This window comes from Rhea pennata, chromosome 1 (genome assembly GCF_028389875.1).
Source record: "Rhea pennata isolate bPtePen1 chromosome 1, bPtePen1.pri, whole genome shotgun sequence".
Lineage (NCBI taxonomy): Eukaryota > Metazoa > Chordata > Aves > Rheiformes > Rheidae > Rhea > Rhea pennata.
The window spans coordinates 51951289-51968758 of record NC_084663.1 but is presented as its reverse complement, the minus strand read 5'-3'; the positions used below and the strand labels follow the sequence as shown (position 1 = coordinate 51968758).

General features: G+C 34.8%; 1 protein-coding gene across 2 annotated transcripts in view; it reads left to right on the top strand.

The window, feature by feature from the left end:
* Positions 1–17470, top strand: part of ANKS1B (ankyrin repeat and sterile alpha motif domain containing 1B) — a 432952-nt gene that overhangs the window by 108117 nt on the left and 307365 nt on the right. For both annotated transcript variants that reach the window (XM_062585768.1, XM_062585759.1), the window contains exon 10: positions 16310–16475. In XM_062585768.1, the coding sequence (XP_062441752.1) occupies positions 16310–16475 (166 nt within the window). The remainder of the gene's footprint in view (positions 1–16309; positions 16476–17470) is intronic.

Below are 17470 nucleotides of genomic sequence, written 5' to 3'. Positions count from 1 at the left end.
TCCAAATTCAAGCTTAGAAGTCAGTCTGCAGGTTGGAGCAGGATTAGGTCTGGTAACGTTAATCAGGGTCAGAAACAGTCCAGTGAACACCAGGCTTGTCTACAGTGATGAGACAGTTCAAAAGTCAGACCAGGAAGTCAGTCTGCAGGTTGGGGTCCAGAGCAGTGGAATCTATGGTCAGTTGTGGGCACAGCTGGGGCTGAGCAGGACACCAGCACTTTTACAACTTAACTCAGAAAGGAACTAAAGGCCCAGGGCTAAAATGAAATGGGACTCTTGGGCTCATTGGAGGCCCTGGGTGAGGGCGGCCTGTTAATGAACTCAGAGCCCTGACAGATATTGATATAATTGATAAAATGCATAAACTAGAAGTCAAATTGAAATTTGATTGTTATCTGACCTGCATTGCAGAATAGAAGAATAAGGCCAAAAAAGAACTCTATTTCTGATGTACTAGAATGCTTTTCATATGCTTCATACAAGGGTGCTCCATATAAACATATTTAATCTGCTTTTGCAGCTGTATTTCTTGGCTAATGTTTGAATAGAGAGAGTACTCCACCAGAGGGTCCTTTCTTAAAGATTCCCAATACAGTGTGGTGCAAGAGCAGATAGGATTTGTAAAAGCTCATGTTTGTATGTCTTTTTGATGGTTTAGCTGTGCCCTACCAAACTACCAGCATTACGCTTGCAACAGTAGGGCTTAAACTAGGAGGAACACTGTGCATGTTAGTCTTTTCCTCGCTCTCATTCTACCTTATGGGGAATACAAAGCCTTAACTTCTGCAATCTTATTACATTTAAATGTGAAATAGACATTAAACTGCTCAGGTGTGATGGTAACGGTACTGGAGTACCTCAGCCCTTTTCCCATGAGGCCTTTTTATGGCTGCAACCTAAAAGAGTAAGCAAGGGATAGCTCCTCTCTCTGCCAGTTTGCCCAAACATAGATTTGGGGGAAGTAGTAAGAAGCAATTTGAGCAAAGACTAGTTTGGAAAGGGCATTTATATATTTTTTTGTTTAGTTAAGGGCTGTTTGTATTGTTTGGTTTGGATATGTCAGTAGGAGAATTGTTTGTTGATCTTAATTTATTCTGCAATGTAGATCAGTTTACTATTCAACTTCTTATATTTGTATTTTACCAAGTTTATCAGTACTCACATACTAAAACATTTCTTTGGAATAAAGCAGCATACTTCAAACATATGAAACTCCGTAATTTCCATTACGTTTTCTTTTTTTTATTGTTAGTGTACTCTGGATATTTCTCTGCTAAGGGGCAAAACTTGTAGAGCCTGATGTACACAGATAAATACAGGTCTGTCTGGCATGTCAGCGAGATGGGTGGTGCAGAGCCCAATGTGATCATAGCAGTATTACTAGTTTAAAGCAAGCAGTCTGCATGTCTTAATCTTGACAGCCATGCCAGAATATTTTGCTAATCGCGACATCAGATAATTGTGAGATAAGGTATGTTTAGGTATGTTCCATTTGGGAAGCTGGGGGATCAGCTTGACTGCGTTATATATTAAGAACTTAAAAGTCCTTACAGTTATTCCCTACATTTGGCATGACAGCCAACTAGGAACACTAAATTTTCCCAGCTATTACAACATAAAAATAATATCTGTGAAGAGAACAACTGGCACTTGCTATTGAAAAACTGAACTTCAATTTAAAAGCCATAAGAGACTTCTGAATTCATCATAAATCTTTATGTTATTGGCTACTTAGAAGCAGAGCTATTTTGAAAAAAAATACATAGAAACAGGAAAGTTTACTTAAAAATTTAAATAAGAACTTTGTTGCTAACTTAATGTCAGATTTGCATCTTTTTAGGAGCAATGAAGTTTTGGGAGATCTTCACAGTTACTTAAAACAATGATCTATGTTCTGGTTATAGAACTCCTGGTTTCTTAGAAATAAGAACACTTGCAACATTGCCACAGGTTTTCCTGCAAAAGTGAAACTGGCTAAAGTGTTTGAATAAGCTGTACCCGAGAATTTCCGCCATCCCTCACTTTACTGACAGCTTCACCTCTCTGCATTCAGTGGAAGTGCATTTCAAATTGGACTGATAACGAAACTTATCTGGCTGGTATTTACTCAGTATTGAAGTTCATCAAAATTAGAAAGACTTGTGAGACTATCTAACTTATATGTTACAGAGCAGGAATTCTGTTATCTTGTTTGGCGAATCTTAAAGTCAACACCAGAAAAATTCTCAGGATGTAAGTGCTGTAAAGTAAATGTTAAATTTGAATGAATGATTAAGTACTGACGGTGTTATTATTACAACGAAATTTCTTGGATTGAAGTGTTATTATTACTGAATTTCTTGGATTGACATCATACTGCTGCACCACTGAAAATTCAGCAGTCTGACCCCATCACTTTACTGCTAAGGTATGAAAAGAGAGAGAATCTGGATTGGGCTTTTATAACTCTTTTCTCTCTTGAGTGCTGGCAGACTAACCCAAATTTAACAAAAGTGATGCCTAAGACACACCTTTGTTTTTTCGCATACGCTATTCTTACTATGTCTAGTCATTACTATCTAGATCAATGTGGCCAAAATGAACTTTGATTTCAGTCTATTCTCTGAAAGTCCAAGGCCATCTGTCTTCCTTACTGAGCAGTGATCAACACCAGCTTCCTCCGTCAACCCTTAAATCATCATCTGGAAATAATTTCTGGCTTTTTTTTTCCTTGCATTTGCAAGCTGCTTCCGGCTAAAATATAGCTGCTTCTTCCTGCATGACATCTTGTAACTAGTCTTTTCTCTGTTAACTCAGAGTTAAAATTCTTATTCATGTATTCATTATCTTCTGTCTTTCTGTAATCTTCCTTTCTGTGTTGGCAGATTTCATCTTCTTAAGCTTGTTCCAAATGTAGCTGCAGAAAGAAAGATTAGGCTTTGGTATTTTAACAATGTGGTATCACTGCTTACTTGCCTAGCAGCTCTACCTGTTCTATTGTATGAAGCACAAATCCAAGTCTTTTAAGACTTTTTATAGCGTCTATTCATCATACTTCATGGGCTATTGGCCCACTTATCCCCCCTCCAAAGTGTTACATAAATAATATCTGACTTAATTATCCATCTATCTTGACATTACTTAGAGACAGGTTTGTTGAATGGGTGCAGGAAGGTCAAATCTTTGACATGTGAAGTATAATTTCTACAGGGAGTTATCTAAAAAGAGATAGGGAGAGAGAGCTTTAAGGTTTGAAGATTTTTTACTATAATTACTTGTTTTCTTACCAATATTGTATACAAATATTTTTTACAAATACAAAATAATTCATATCTGAAATTAGGAAATAGATTTTGCTTTTTTACGTTAACTTGGTGTCCATATGTAAATAATTATAATAAATGCAAAAATATATGATCTTTGAAAAATAAGATGATCTTTATAACATTTTATTTGCAATCACTAGTGCACAGCACAGAAATCAAGTACATTTTTCCAAAGTGTGCAGGGGATGATTTGCATGGACTAGTTTGATAGGTAATGTTATAGAGATGATAGAGAGAGAATTATCTTCCAGGGAATTATCTTTGGTGTGTAGTATAACTGAAATATGAATATTCCAAATAAGACTGTTACATAATTTATGATATTTTCCTATAATTTCTAACCTTTAGTTCTCTTCCCAATTTCCTTATCTGAATGATGAGTTTATTTAAATGGGGTTGATGTGGAAAGCTATTACCCATAAAATTTTTGTTTCTGTTAAACTCTTGATTTAGTGTTTCTCTTCTGCAGTAAGCTGAAGTTTTATTGGTAATTTCAGGAACATGCCACCCACACACTGAAGCAACTACTGAAAAGTGTGATATGTATTCTGCCTAGAAAGAACGAGCAGGTGATGATTATACCCTGCTGAACAGTGATGCGAAATAAGTATATTGAAAAAAAATGTGGCTTATTTTAGTGCTATGCTACATTTTCTGATTTTATTTTAAGGAATGAAGGCATTTTGTTCTTGCATGTAGTATGTAACTTTTTAATTTCTAATATGACTTTCCAGTTGCCCATGATTTCAGATTCAGATTTCCTGTGGCATATGCATTTCTACTGTACTAGTATTACACTTCAGGTACCATAGAAAAGTATATAATGGAACCAGAAAGGTTGTAGAGTATTGATTTATGGATATTTTCATTATTGACTGGGCAAGGCCTAGAACAACCTAAGCTAATGGTGAAGATAGCCATGCTTTGACTAAAAGGTTGGACTTTATGACTTCCAGAGCTCTTTTCCATATAATTCAATGTAAAAATCTATATTATAGTTCTATATAAAAATATAGACTTGTGAGCTCAAATGAGCTTACTTCTTTAAAATTTTAGAAATAAGTGTTTCTTCAGTTTTGTGAATTACTGTTTGTCAAAGAATCGCTATCGTTGTCCAAGGATGAGTAAATCTGGGTCCATTGTTGGTCTGCGTTGCCTCTGGGTATGGTCATGAAACAGCAAAATTATATGGGATGGGACTGAGAAAGAAGAGATATGTGAAACGATACTGGAGCTATTATGCCAGAAATCATTTGAAGTATTGATCAGCTTACTGGTTTTTGAAGTGGACTTGAATGACTGTTTCAATAATAGCTAACTATTGGGACACTCAAATTCATGTACAAATTAATGCTGAATTGGACATTGCCATATTCCTAACTGGAACATGGCACACTGATCAACTGAGAAGATCTTAAATACTATAATTTTTTTTTCCTTTGTGGTTTGCAATTTGATGTGAACCAGAAATAGAGATTTTCAGGGAATGTTTTTGCTTTCAGTACTAAATTTGAATTGCACAGCAAATAGATAGCAATAATGCATAGCAAACATTTTAGTACACAGAAGTTCAATTTTGCAATAAAAACTCATGCTTGAGCTTCAACTGCTTCATAACAGAAGTATTAAAACTGTCTGTTGAAAATTGAAAATTTACTTAGAAGATCCTAGTTAGTCTAACCAAATTGGGCTTACTGTTCAATATTACATTTTTGTGAATAAAAGCCACCATATATACTTTGTTGTTCCTAAGACAATAATGAGGTACCTGGAGTAAAGAAATCAGTTTGTTGCTGATACCTGGGCACTAAGACTACTAAAAAGATTAGTTATTAAGTCATACAATGATAAGGTAACAGCTCTTGAACATATAACTATTAACATTTGGGGACTTTTTTATGACCCTACTAGCTCTTTTCCTTTCCTTTTTCTTTTTTTTTTTGGTACAAATATATCTCACAGTCACTAGCAGACTAACACTGAAGCCTGTGAGGGAATTCTTTTTCTTTGGTGCTTGTGCTCCTTATCATCAATGGACAAGTGTAGATGTCTCTGAAGAGCAGTTGATTGCTCTTTCGTGTTGAACAGGAAGCCGCTGGAAGCCAGCCAATATGAGATGTGAAGAAGGGTGTATTTGACTTTGTGCCCAGCCTGAGCGCCAAATGTTTGTGTAAATTAGAAAATAAGTGCCGCTACAGAGGATACCCAGCTGACAAAGCGGAAGGCCTTCCCGTGTTCCTTTTGCCCTCTTCCAAAGTGGGCAGATTCAGTGTATCTTCTTTGTTTGATTGTTTGTTTTCGAATGAAATAATGGGTAAGCGTGCATGAACAATTTTTGAATTGCCACTTAAAAATAGCTATCTTTAAATCTTTCTGGTAAGGACAATTTTTCTCATTCAGGAGTCTATGACCAAAGAAGGACTCCAGACACTCCACAGTTTAAGTGGCTAGAATCCCAGCATTTCCAGTCTGATTCAGGTGTTTAAGATCCAGAAAGAAAGATTCACAGCCACGTTTCCTGCTGTCTGGTCTTAAGTGGTTCACCATTACATGCAGGCTTTCTGAATTATAAATTTCTTCTTCTTGCCAATTCTTTGTTCTCATCATGAAATTACTAAAGGGTCTTTATTTTGAAAAATATTTGACTGTATGCTAACTCTAACCATTTACCTTCCTTTTTTGAAGTCATTAAAATTATTCATGAGTTGAAATAAGAAATTAGCTTTGTTGAATCAGAACCGAAAGCAAAAGAATCACAGGCACTTAGTTTTGGGTATTTTTTATTATTTTGTTTATGTGAAACACTGACATAGTAATTAGTTCACATATAAAGGAAGACCTGTGGCAATATTCCTGGATTCTTATAAAATGCTATGGTGACTAGAATTCTGCAGTGAGCCTGTATAAAGTTGTGTAACTTCAAATGTCATTAGAAATGTGACTATCAACTACCTTATAATCCTCACTCACTTCATTTTGTGTCATCTCCACATTTTCAGATTCCACAGTGGAAAAAATAATGATGAGTATTTGCAATAAAGAAGTATGTTACTGAACCACAGAAATCATTATGGTGAACAATTAAAGCTTATTTAAACCGGACGTAAATATAAAACAGTGGGGCTCCTTATTTGGAGAGCCGTAAGGAAGCAGTTTGGTATGGTAGGGAATGTTTGTTAGCTGAATGTTTCTACTTCAGTGTTGAGTAGTGAGGTAGGTAACTATGCTGATGTATTTTCCTTAAATTTTAACCTTAGCTAATTGAGTTCAACATAGCCAAGTCAATGCTCATAAAATCTCTGAGTATGTTGGCAGTATCATAAGATAATACTGGATTGTAGAACTTGTATCCATAAACCTACATAGCCATGTTATAAATGTTAGAGTTTTTAGCAAATTTTTGGCCAGGAAAATTCAGAACTCATAGGATTCCATTCAGAGCTATGGTTCTGAGTATTTGGTTCTTTGAGCAAATAGAAGATACAGTATAACACTGTCTTAAAATTTACACGTATTTGTCTGTTGTAATGGTACACTTGTCTCACTGACAAATTTTAAATCCTATAAAAACTTATAATATGGAATTGGTTTTGTTTCGATTATTTCTTATTGCCAGGTTAATACTAAACACTACTGTCATAAATATTCACTAAATTATTATGCTTACTGCAGATACTTAAAGATTATTTGGTCTGTAATTAGGAAGTGCATGCCAAACTTTTCATGTGTTCTAGGAGGTTTTAAATAAGAGTGTAAGTATATTCTTCTCCCATTGATTTTGCATCTTATTTTCTGTTCAGCTGTGCACCAGATAAAGATATTATTCATAACAAAGATGTTGATTTTTGATAATTTGACTTTCAATATTTTTGATATTTGAAAAAAGTAACCATTCTGGAACATTTTCTTGTTCTTTCTTTCTGTTTTAGTGTGGGAATACGTGTAGGAGGAGTTTCTTGGAGCCTTGGCTGACACTATCGCAATAACAACTTTTATACTAAACAATTAAATTTATACTTCTTCAAATCAAACTGGAAAACTTTTAGAAATGAGAAATTCTCTTTCCTAAACTAAAAGATGTTTATTTGTAGCTTGTATTAAATCCATTGTCTATGTCATCAGATCATCAATTTCTAACAGTAAATGTAGAACATTCTTGTAATTTGAGAACAAGCTGCAAATGCAATGTAGAATATTTTCTAAAAAATAAATGCACAGATTGCTAGTAAGAAATGACAGATTAATAAACTTAGGTGGTAAAGCTGGGAGTCCTTCAAAGAAACTGTCTTTCGTAACATCTCTCTTTACTGATGTCATCTGCCCTCCGGTCAAGACAGTTGACAGCTTTATGATTTTTTTCTGCTTTGTGTTAGTATTGAATACCAAGACAGATCCAGAAGCAAAACTCTTCTTCTGTGTGCTAAAATGCCTCTGTCTCCTGTGCAGGAACCCATGCATTCTTCTTCATTTATGGGCACAGTAATTGGTGGGAATTAAGCTTTAAGTTCTAAAAGCCAGCTCATCTGCTTAAGGCAGAGCAGTGTGTGAAGGGAATTCCGTAATACTTTGTTTGCTGCATTTCTTGTCCGGTAACTAATGAATCCACTTCAGGGTTTCTTAGTATATAACTCTTCTCATGGTATTGGCCGTTACAATTTCAGAGATCACTTTTGCTTCATGTTTGTTGCTTCTACTGGAAAGATAAGATTGGCAAACCTTAGAAGCCTTAGAAAAGTTAGTAGGGTAGGAGCTGGGGAAATAGAGACGTGAACTGTTCACTGCCTGTTGATCCAAATTCAAAACTCTTAACTTCTCATTCACTCTTTCTTTTCATATTTCACATCTCCTTTCAGGCACTTGCAAAAATATTAACCCAAATATAAAATAGTTATTTTATTGGCTTGGGGAAAAATGATTTTTGTATGTCTTATGGCTTTCGAAATACTTGATTCTGTAAGTTGTTAGTCAAGTACTATCTGGGTCTGTGTAACTCTACCACTTCTTCCATAAACCTGTTGTGATCCTTTTCTCCCATATAAGAAAATCCTCTTTTTCTTAGTGAAGCAGTCTGATTATGTAACCAACTCATATTGTATAAAATGTCCCTTCATTACCACCTTCAAACCTTTGGACTGTTACCAAATGAGGTTCAGAGCCTGACAAAACTACATATCAGTATAGCAATTTCTCAGCAAGTGGAAAACACTTTATTTCTTTTCTCCTAGCAGAAAACAGATAGGAAGAGCCTTCCTCCCGTTGTTGTGTGGGCTTTGAACTTTGAAACTTTTACTCCTGAAACTGTGAAACTCTTCTGGCCCTCTTCTTTCACCTTCTGAATCATTTTTCTGGCCACAGCTTCTTGCTTTCCATTGAGTTATTGTATTTCTTACTGGAAAAAGTGATGCATGAAAATAAAATGGCTGTAAGGGCCTGTCCTTCGTATATGAAATATCCTATTCTAGCTACGAGATGATACCTAAATACTTTCACAGACAAAGATTAAATTAGTGTAAGTAGTACTACTAAATAGTAATGTGTATATATTCTGAACTTTTTAATCCTGAGTCTTTTTTTTAATTTTCTGAAATTTGCCCTGTGTATTGAGCTAACTTCTTTTTGTATATTTGTGTGTGTGTGTGTGTGTGTGTGTGTGTGTGTGTGTGATTCTTGAAATCTAAGCATAAGAGCATAAACAATTTGCTAAAAAGTATTATTTCCATGGAGCTAAGGTTTTGAGTTCATTTTATCTGTTTAATGTAATAGCTTTTATTTTAAATAGACTTTTTTCTATAGCTTAATATTCACACAACACTTTCTTTTTGTTTAGCATTGTTTCTGAAAGCAGTGGAAAAAATGGAAGGATATTTAGCCTGAAAATTACTTTAGAGGTTGTAATTGCATTTTGTTCAGCTAAACTAAGAATCATTTATTAAACCAATTACTGCATTTTGCTACATTGCCACAGACAGCCATTAGCATTTGCATAAACCAGATTTTTAATCTTACGGTACATGCTTTGTCATAGTGACTTATTTATTAGAAGAAGCATCTGCTCTTTTCATGGCCTGAATTTTGTATGCATAGAAAGCCTGTAACATGCCAACAACAATCTAAATTCATTTGAAATTCTAAATATATGCCAGATAGAATTATGAAAAATCTGCATAAAATACAATGTAGGGCTTCTACTAATGAGGTTAACAGTGCACTCATTAGGCTCACAATTTACCTGTATTTTCAAACATTAGTAATTCAGGTCATCTTAGCTACTTTTGAGGCGCCATATAAATAATGCTCAGTTTTTCTCAAAGGTGAAGTTTGAAAAAGCAGATCTCAAATGGTTTCTGAAGATTTATTCATATGTCATCTGAATGCTAAATTTCTAACAATGTAAACGTATAAAAATACAAGACAGCCAATTTCCACTTTTTTTGTATGAATTTTTTTCCCAGCTCTATGTATGACTTACTGAAATGTAAGTCACAAAGCCTGTTTCAGGTGCTGGAAAGAAAGAATTATTTCAAGTAACTTTGGACATGTATTATTGCTGTAACAACAAACCCACTAATTCAGATGCTTTGTGAGAGGGTAAAATAGAATATTCTTTTAAAATCTCTATTATAAATACTTTGTGCAGACCGGAGTCCAATATCATTACCCTTAAATGAGGTTATTGGGATTTTCTAAATTCTGTAATATATCATGAAGTGAACCTTATTATCTGTTCTATGACAAATTACATATTCAAGTGTTTCTATCTGTCACAACAATGAACATTTATCATGGGTTGACTCATGAAAATAATTCTAATTACATGAAACTGTAAAAATGACTTTTGTTAAATTATTAGCAATAGATAAAAAGCATAAAATTACATTAATATTACTACTTTTCTTTGAATGGAGAGGCAGTCAAAATAAATGCTTCACCATCTGATTGTGATTTTGGGGTTATGATGAAATATTAAATATTTTCAATTGTCTTTTCTCAGTACATTATTGTGAGAAACTCACACAGTACTCTTCAGGTTGAGGCATTCTCTCCATCACCTTACTGCACGCCAAAAATCTGTGCTAATTACCTTCAGTCACCAGCCAGAACTTCTTCCTTTCTCGATTCCTGTGATATCGGCTTTCGGATGGTCACCTCACAGCTCCCTTTGGTGACTTGTCATGAACATTTCAATGATGTGAAGTGTCCCAGTCAGGCAACACTATACATCAATCTGTTTACAAACAGTAACAAACATTCGACACAAACAGCTAAAGGAGATGAATGCAATAGTTCATTGCGCACTCTTGGATGTGATGGTAATCATCAGCTTTCGGTTCACAGTGCATTTAGGATCAATAACTCTCTAAAATCTTATTAATAGAGGTACCATAGGACACTCTTTCTAAAGAAGGCTAAGCAGATTTTAGATTACTAACCATTCTGGAAGCTTAAGCACTAGGATTCTTCATGGCAATTTTCTGGCATATAGCAAGCCAGGGAGCGTATATCAATAGCCAGAGGATCTCAAGGTGTATGTCAGAATTCTTAAAAAAGGTTTAATGGCCGTTCTTCCTTATCTGTTTTAATAGAAAGGAAATGTTCTAAAGATGACAATTACATTGAGTTTTTCCTTTGTACCTTTAACAGAATATTTCTCCTCTGAGGGGAGAAAAAAAGGGAAAACCTGAGCATCCCACTTCTAGTTCGTATATGTTTGCAGCTAATCAATAATTACAGCCTTAAAGTTTTCTTTAAAAGTATAAATTATCTGACAATCTGGTTGAAGACCATTAAAACTGCTCACCAATCATTCTCTTATCAGATACGGGATGTCCTTCCCAGCAGTGAACTACAGCAGGAGATTATTGCTTGGATTTAATTTTATTCGCCGTAAATTCTTTACTTTCCAAGCTACAGTCTAACAAGTGGGATTCTAGCAGTTACTCACAAAAAATTAAATTGTCCCAAATGTCAAGAGTAGCTAATTTTGTATCAATAATCTCAGAGAAATGTGGGTAAGCCAATTCTTAGTTATTTCCTTAGCTGATGAAACACATTTCACTGTAAATATTTCCTGTGTTTAAAAGGAAGAGGTTGTCTGTTAATATCACACTGCTCTGCTTCTCGTTTCTCGTGGCAGTGTTATCCAAAGCATCAGCTAGCTTTAGTGTGTTTGACAGAAAGCTTATTTCCGATGAAAGTTAATACGATAATTTTCACTGTAACTCACTGTAAAAATTTTAGCAAATAGACAAAAATGAATGAAATACACCCTGTTCTGGAAACAGTGGGTTTTTTGAGTATAAAAATGCTTTGTGCTACTCATATTTTCTAGAGAAGTGCCTTAAGGCTAAAATAGCTATTTCATCTAACCTTTGTGCTTCTTATTAGGTGTTTTACGTAAATTGTGATGGCAGTTATTGTTAAATGACAATGAAGTCATAAATCAAATGAGAGACTTATGCAAATTTGGATCTAGTAAGTTAGCAAAATGCAGGAAACAGCACAGCCTTCAAGTGTGGAAAATCTAGATTCCAGGAGATCGAGAAGAATCTGTAAGTTGTAATTAAGTTCATAATTGCCTGGTGACAGACAACATACCTGTATGAGAAATGGTACAATGGAGAAATGGTGAATTAGACACAACAGCACATTCCTAAAGAGTGGATTTTCTATCACTGCTTGTCTGACAGTCATGTCTGTCTCTGTTGTGTTTTCCCATGTTCCAGAGAATGAATGAAACTTCAACAGACTTGATTTTTGTAGGATAGGAGATGAATGTTTTCAGTTAAATAAAAAATCTTTCTTCTTCTTGGAATGTCAGTTCAGATTCAATGCTTTCTGAGTCTCTATCCTTTTTAATTTTTAGGTCATACAAACTGTGGTTTATATATGCTGCTTATATCCCAGGCCTTGAGCATACATTAGTCAGACTGATTCTTACAAGGGAGGCAAGAGCATCTAGAAGGCTAAAGCTTGGCAGAAACATGGAAAAAAGGCTGAATTAAAAACATGTAGTTTCTGAAGGTTTACTCATGTTATGGAATATCTTTTTCAGACTTGTATTTTATCTTTTACAATTGCCATTAAGATTTTTTTTAGAAGCAAACTCTCCCGCTGGTCAGCGATGAAATATCTTTTTCTTCCTTTTCTGTTCTCCGGTCCTGTATAGGTTTTGGATTACACAGTCAAATATGTGCTAAGAAGAGGTCCAGTTGGCTGGAGACCTTTCAGTAATGGGCATAGTATGTCTCTGGCATTTTTGCAGCAACCTAAGCCTCACATTACTGCTTCTTATCTAGAAGGCAAAAACGTCATTTGTATCTTATCAGTATGAGCAACTGTTCTCCAGTGCTTTCCCAGTGACTCACTCACTCACCCTCGCTTTTCCTTTCACAACTATTGTGTATATATATTATATTCTCCACTAAAGTACTCATTTTAATAATGTGACAGTCAAGGACATTACTTTTCTGAAGTTCTAATTGCAAATATGAACGAATTCTGGCTTGCCAGTAGATGGCCAGTTACATATGTCAGCTTTAGCTTTTTGGAAAAGTTTATAGAAATTCAAGAGTGAATCATTTCTAATTGTTTAAAATTAAACTCAGATTATTTTGATGTCAGGAATAAAGATTGCTCTGCAATAATGCAGGTATATTTATTTAAAAGGATTTATTATGCAGAGGAATATATCTAGGACATATGTAGGATTACTGTAGTTACTGCATAATGCAGTGGGTGAGGTGAGACAACAGAATTGATATTATTGAAGAGATTGCTGAAGAGCTTTTAATGTTAGGAAAAAAAAAGAACTACATTGTTTGATACATGGTACTTGAAGCCAATTTTATGTGATCTGCTAATGTCTAACTCTAGTTGTTTGAATTGTTTAATGCTTAAAAATTTCTAAAATATGCTCAGTGCCTGCAAAATGGAGAACACGTTACAATGACCAGAAATCTTTTCATTGCCTTCTTTCACAAATGAACTTTTTAATTCGTCTTTTTTGATACATATGCACTTTTTAAGGCTTAACTTCTCCGCTTAATTGTTCAGCTGACAGAATTCCAGACATTCTTCTGTATTAACAGTTATTAACAGTTCTTTTTGACTCTAACTTATTTAACTTTTTCTTGGCATACTGGTATGGTATCATATTTGCTTATTATAGAGAGAGCATTTACTTGTCAGTGATGTACATTCCAACCGTTTTCCCAGTAACCCCATCATTTTTATTTATTCTTGCCTGACATTAATATTCTTGCAACATTAATTACACAATGTTGAATAACAGTCAGAAAAGCAAATTGGATGTTAGAAGTACTTAGGAAAGGAACAGAGTACAAAAGAGGAAACATCATTATGTCACGGTATAAATAGTTGGTGAGCCCACATAATGAGGGCAATGTGAAATTCTGATCCCTCTGTCACATCACTTCAGATTGAGAGAGTGGATGACAGGGATGGTCAACAGCCTGGAACAGTTATGTGAATAGACTAGAATTTTTCATTTTCTAAAGAAGAGGACAGGAGATAGTGTGATAGATATCTGTAAAATCATGAGTGAAACAGGGAGGATAAATAAGGAACCACCATTCCAGGCCTCCTAAAGTACAAGAACTAGGGTACATCAAATGGAATAAGAGAGGTTAAAAACAAAATGGGGTGCGTATAACCTCTAAAAGCTTACAGTGGACCAAAGGCAACTGGGCTAGTTAATTTTAGAAAGTTCAATTGGTGGACATGAAAAGCAAAGCCAGCATCCCTTGGTCATGAAGTGTCTGACTCTCAGAGGCTTGTAGGCTACAGAAATATCACTGCATGCTTATGCTGATCTTATGGTGTCCTCTGGGCAAGCACTGTTGGCCACCTCTGGAGACAGAATGTTGGGAGAGAAAGACATTAAGTCTGAGCCAGTATATCTATTCTTATGTTCTAATATCCATTTTTAATGTAGCTGAATTCAGAAGTTGAACATGTTTTCACCTCAGCCTCCAGTGACACTTTTAACATGCCCTATTTCTTTGTATGCTTCTCTAGATGGATTTGCTATTACTAGGGTTACTGCAGTTTGCCTTATTCTTACAGAAGCTTGCATGTGCAACATTTAGGCTGAATTTTGCTATTGTAGTCATTGTCTTGTTAAATAAGTTTTTTGCCTTAGTCGTTATACAGCAGACTGAAGTGAACAGAGTAGCAATTCCTTTTTTTCAAGGTAGAAAGGAATCCTTCCCTTGTCTTGCAGTTGCACTTCAGCCGCTTCAGTTCTCCACACTCCACGGCTACTTAGTACAGTCTAGTGAGAAACATTTTCTGTATTTATTATGATAAAAAGGAAGAAATATTTTATAATATAGTATTAATGCTTCTGTTATTTATAAATTACAAAGTTTTAGAAGTCTTCTGTGAGTTCAATCTAAAATTTCAACATGCACATTTATACTGGTAATAAATTAGTTCTTACTTTTTGGAATTTGCAGTTGGCCCACCGATGTCTAATTCCTTGTTACGTATTTAGAGTTCTCTAGCTTAAGCTAGTTATTTATATATATCAGTAAGATTGCTACTGCAGAGAGCTCATACTCTGACTAAACATACACAGAAAAAGGGTCAAAGGGGAAAAGACAGAACCATGTTCTTAGGCATGTGTTGTTGAACACTGAGCAATGATCTTGCATTATTTTCTAGCATAAACTTTTTTTTTGGTTACAAATGCTGGTTAATATTCTATTTGCTTTCTACTAATACAGTTTTTTATCTGTTAACTGTTTCCAGTGTTAATTTTCAAGTAATGCCAGGCCAGCCTAGGAGCAGATTAAAATTTGGTTCTGCTGAAGTCATCAAGCAGAATTTTGAAGTTCCTATTTCCACTATCTTGAGCCTTTCTTTCCAGAAACCTTGAATTATTACCAGATTTGGAACTTTCAGGAAAATCAGGTCATGATAGTAAAATTGCAAAAAGTTCAATAGTTTTGAAATCCACTAACAATATAAATTATTTACAGTAGAAAAAGGACCTGTTATCTGCAGTCATAGTCTACCTGACAATATCATTTTTTACTGAAAAATAAATTGTTATTCCACATCCTGTTCTAGGCGTCACATTCTTCAGTCATTTTCAGAGAAATCTCGAAAAGCTTGCTAGCCCTTTGCATCTTATTATATCATATTTGATTTACAGATAGTGCTTGACTTTCCCATGCCTCCGTATGTTTGAGTAAGAAAGATATGGGAATGTATGTCTTTGTCCATGCAATTGCTTTTTACTAGGTTAAAAATCACAGCAATCAAAAAACTCTAGTGAAACAGTATGGTATCTGCTTATTCATGTTCTGAAGCAGACATAGTTTGCTTGGTTGAACAGTTTAGTGTATCAGCGAAACTTCTGTCTAATTCCTTTTTCTCAACATGTGCTAGTGACAGAAATTCACTGTATAAATCACTGTTAAGAGACAGTGATCCATACACTGTCCAGTATTGCTGTTCATTCAGAATATACAGAAGTTATTAATCCTTGTTCACATCTTGGAGTTTTGAGTTCAGAATATACAGGACAGATCTTTAGCCTTCTTATTTATAATATAAAAATATTGTAAGATCATTCCCAAAGGCAAAATAATTGCCCTAGTAAAAGTAATTGTGTCTTTCATGAGATATAATGAAAAAACTTGAATAAGAGAGGTCCCCTGGGTGAGAACCGACCAAAGCAGGTGTGGCAAGACCATTTATGTTGGAACATCCTCTAAATACTAACTTTGATGGATAAATAAATTTCTGTTATATACTATATTATAGAACATTTTTTAAAACCCCCCAAAATGTTTTCTGTTTGTTCTAGTATGCAAGCAATCCTTCCAGTTAATTCGTATTTCAGCAGAATGTAATATATTTAACTTGCTTAATTTTAACAGGTTTACCCTGTTAGCCATAGTTATTGACCCTGAGTCTTTTCTTGTGTTGTTGTCCAGCAAGTATATCTTTTACCTAGTTGCATTTTTGCTTTTCAGGAGTCTTATTCAAAGAAGAGAGTTTACGCATTGGAAGCAATACCCTCTGTTCCTCTGGATGCAGTTCCTTCAGAAAACATCAACAGTCTTTGTGATTCAATAGACATAGCAGTGACCAAAAAACCTTGTTCCCTAGACATAGCAAGAATACCTTCCTCAAGACAAGGTAAATCACCAAATACATCACATTATCTTTGGTGTAAGTATAATATTATAGTGGATATAGAATTTCACCTACTTATGATATTTTTAATCCAGTACTTTCTATCTACTTATCTCAGGACAATTACAGCCTTCAATAACCTACCATAAGATAAATTAATACTAGAATGCTATAGAAGAGAAGATAAAATAGTGGTTTAGAGGATTTCCTAGATACATACAGGAAGATTGTGAGAAATCAAAACTAGAGATCAAATTTCTTTAAACACATCCTTTTGCAGTAATCTATTTACCATTCTGTTTCTGATATTTAAAAAAGTACTTAGCACCAGAATTATAGAACTAATACAATATTTAAAACTATTCTGAATTTCCATATTATATAAAGGAAGATCAGCTCCCTTTTAGAAAATGAAATAGTGAATGAAAACTGATAGGAATATTAAATAGCATGGAAATATCTTTTCAGTTCAGCCAACAGCTATTTGTATTGCACAGCTTTGAACAGCAATGAGTTACAGTAGTTACAAGACTATAGAATTATGCTGAATAATGTGAATGATAACATGTACAAGAATTCTATTTACATTTTCCAAAATTACGTGCCTTCCTCCGTTACCCTTGCTTAAACTCTTTCTTAGTCATCATCTGGTAAAATAATTTAAGAAAATAATAATTTCACTATAATTAATCGGAATGAGAGACTGCTGTGACAAATGAGAATTCTCAGCAGCACACAACTACTTGAAATGGGCCATTGGCTTTTCAACTGGTATTATCTTGATTATGAATTATAATTTGGGAAGTATACAAGAATGACAGGTGATTATTGACTAACATCATGTTAACTATCTATTCTGTGCAAGGGGAAGCACTTTCTTGATTTCACAGATGCACTAGAACTGGAACAAACTGTGCCAGAGCTGCATCAGGCACAGTATAAAAGTGCTGAGTGGATAATTTCTGCCTCTCCAAAGCAGTTGTGCAAGAGAAGGCTTG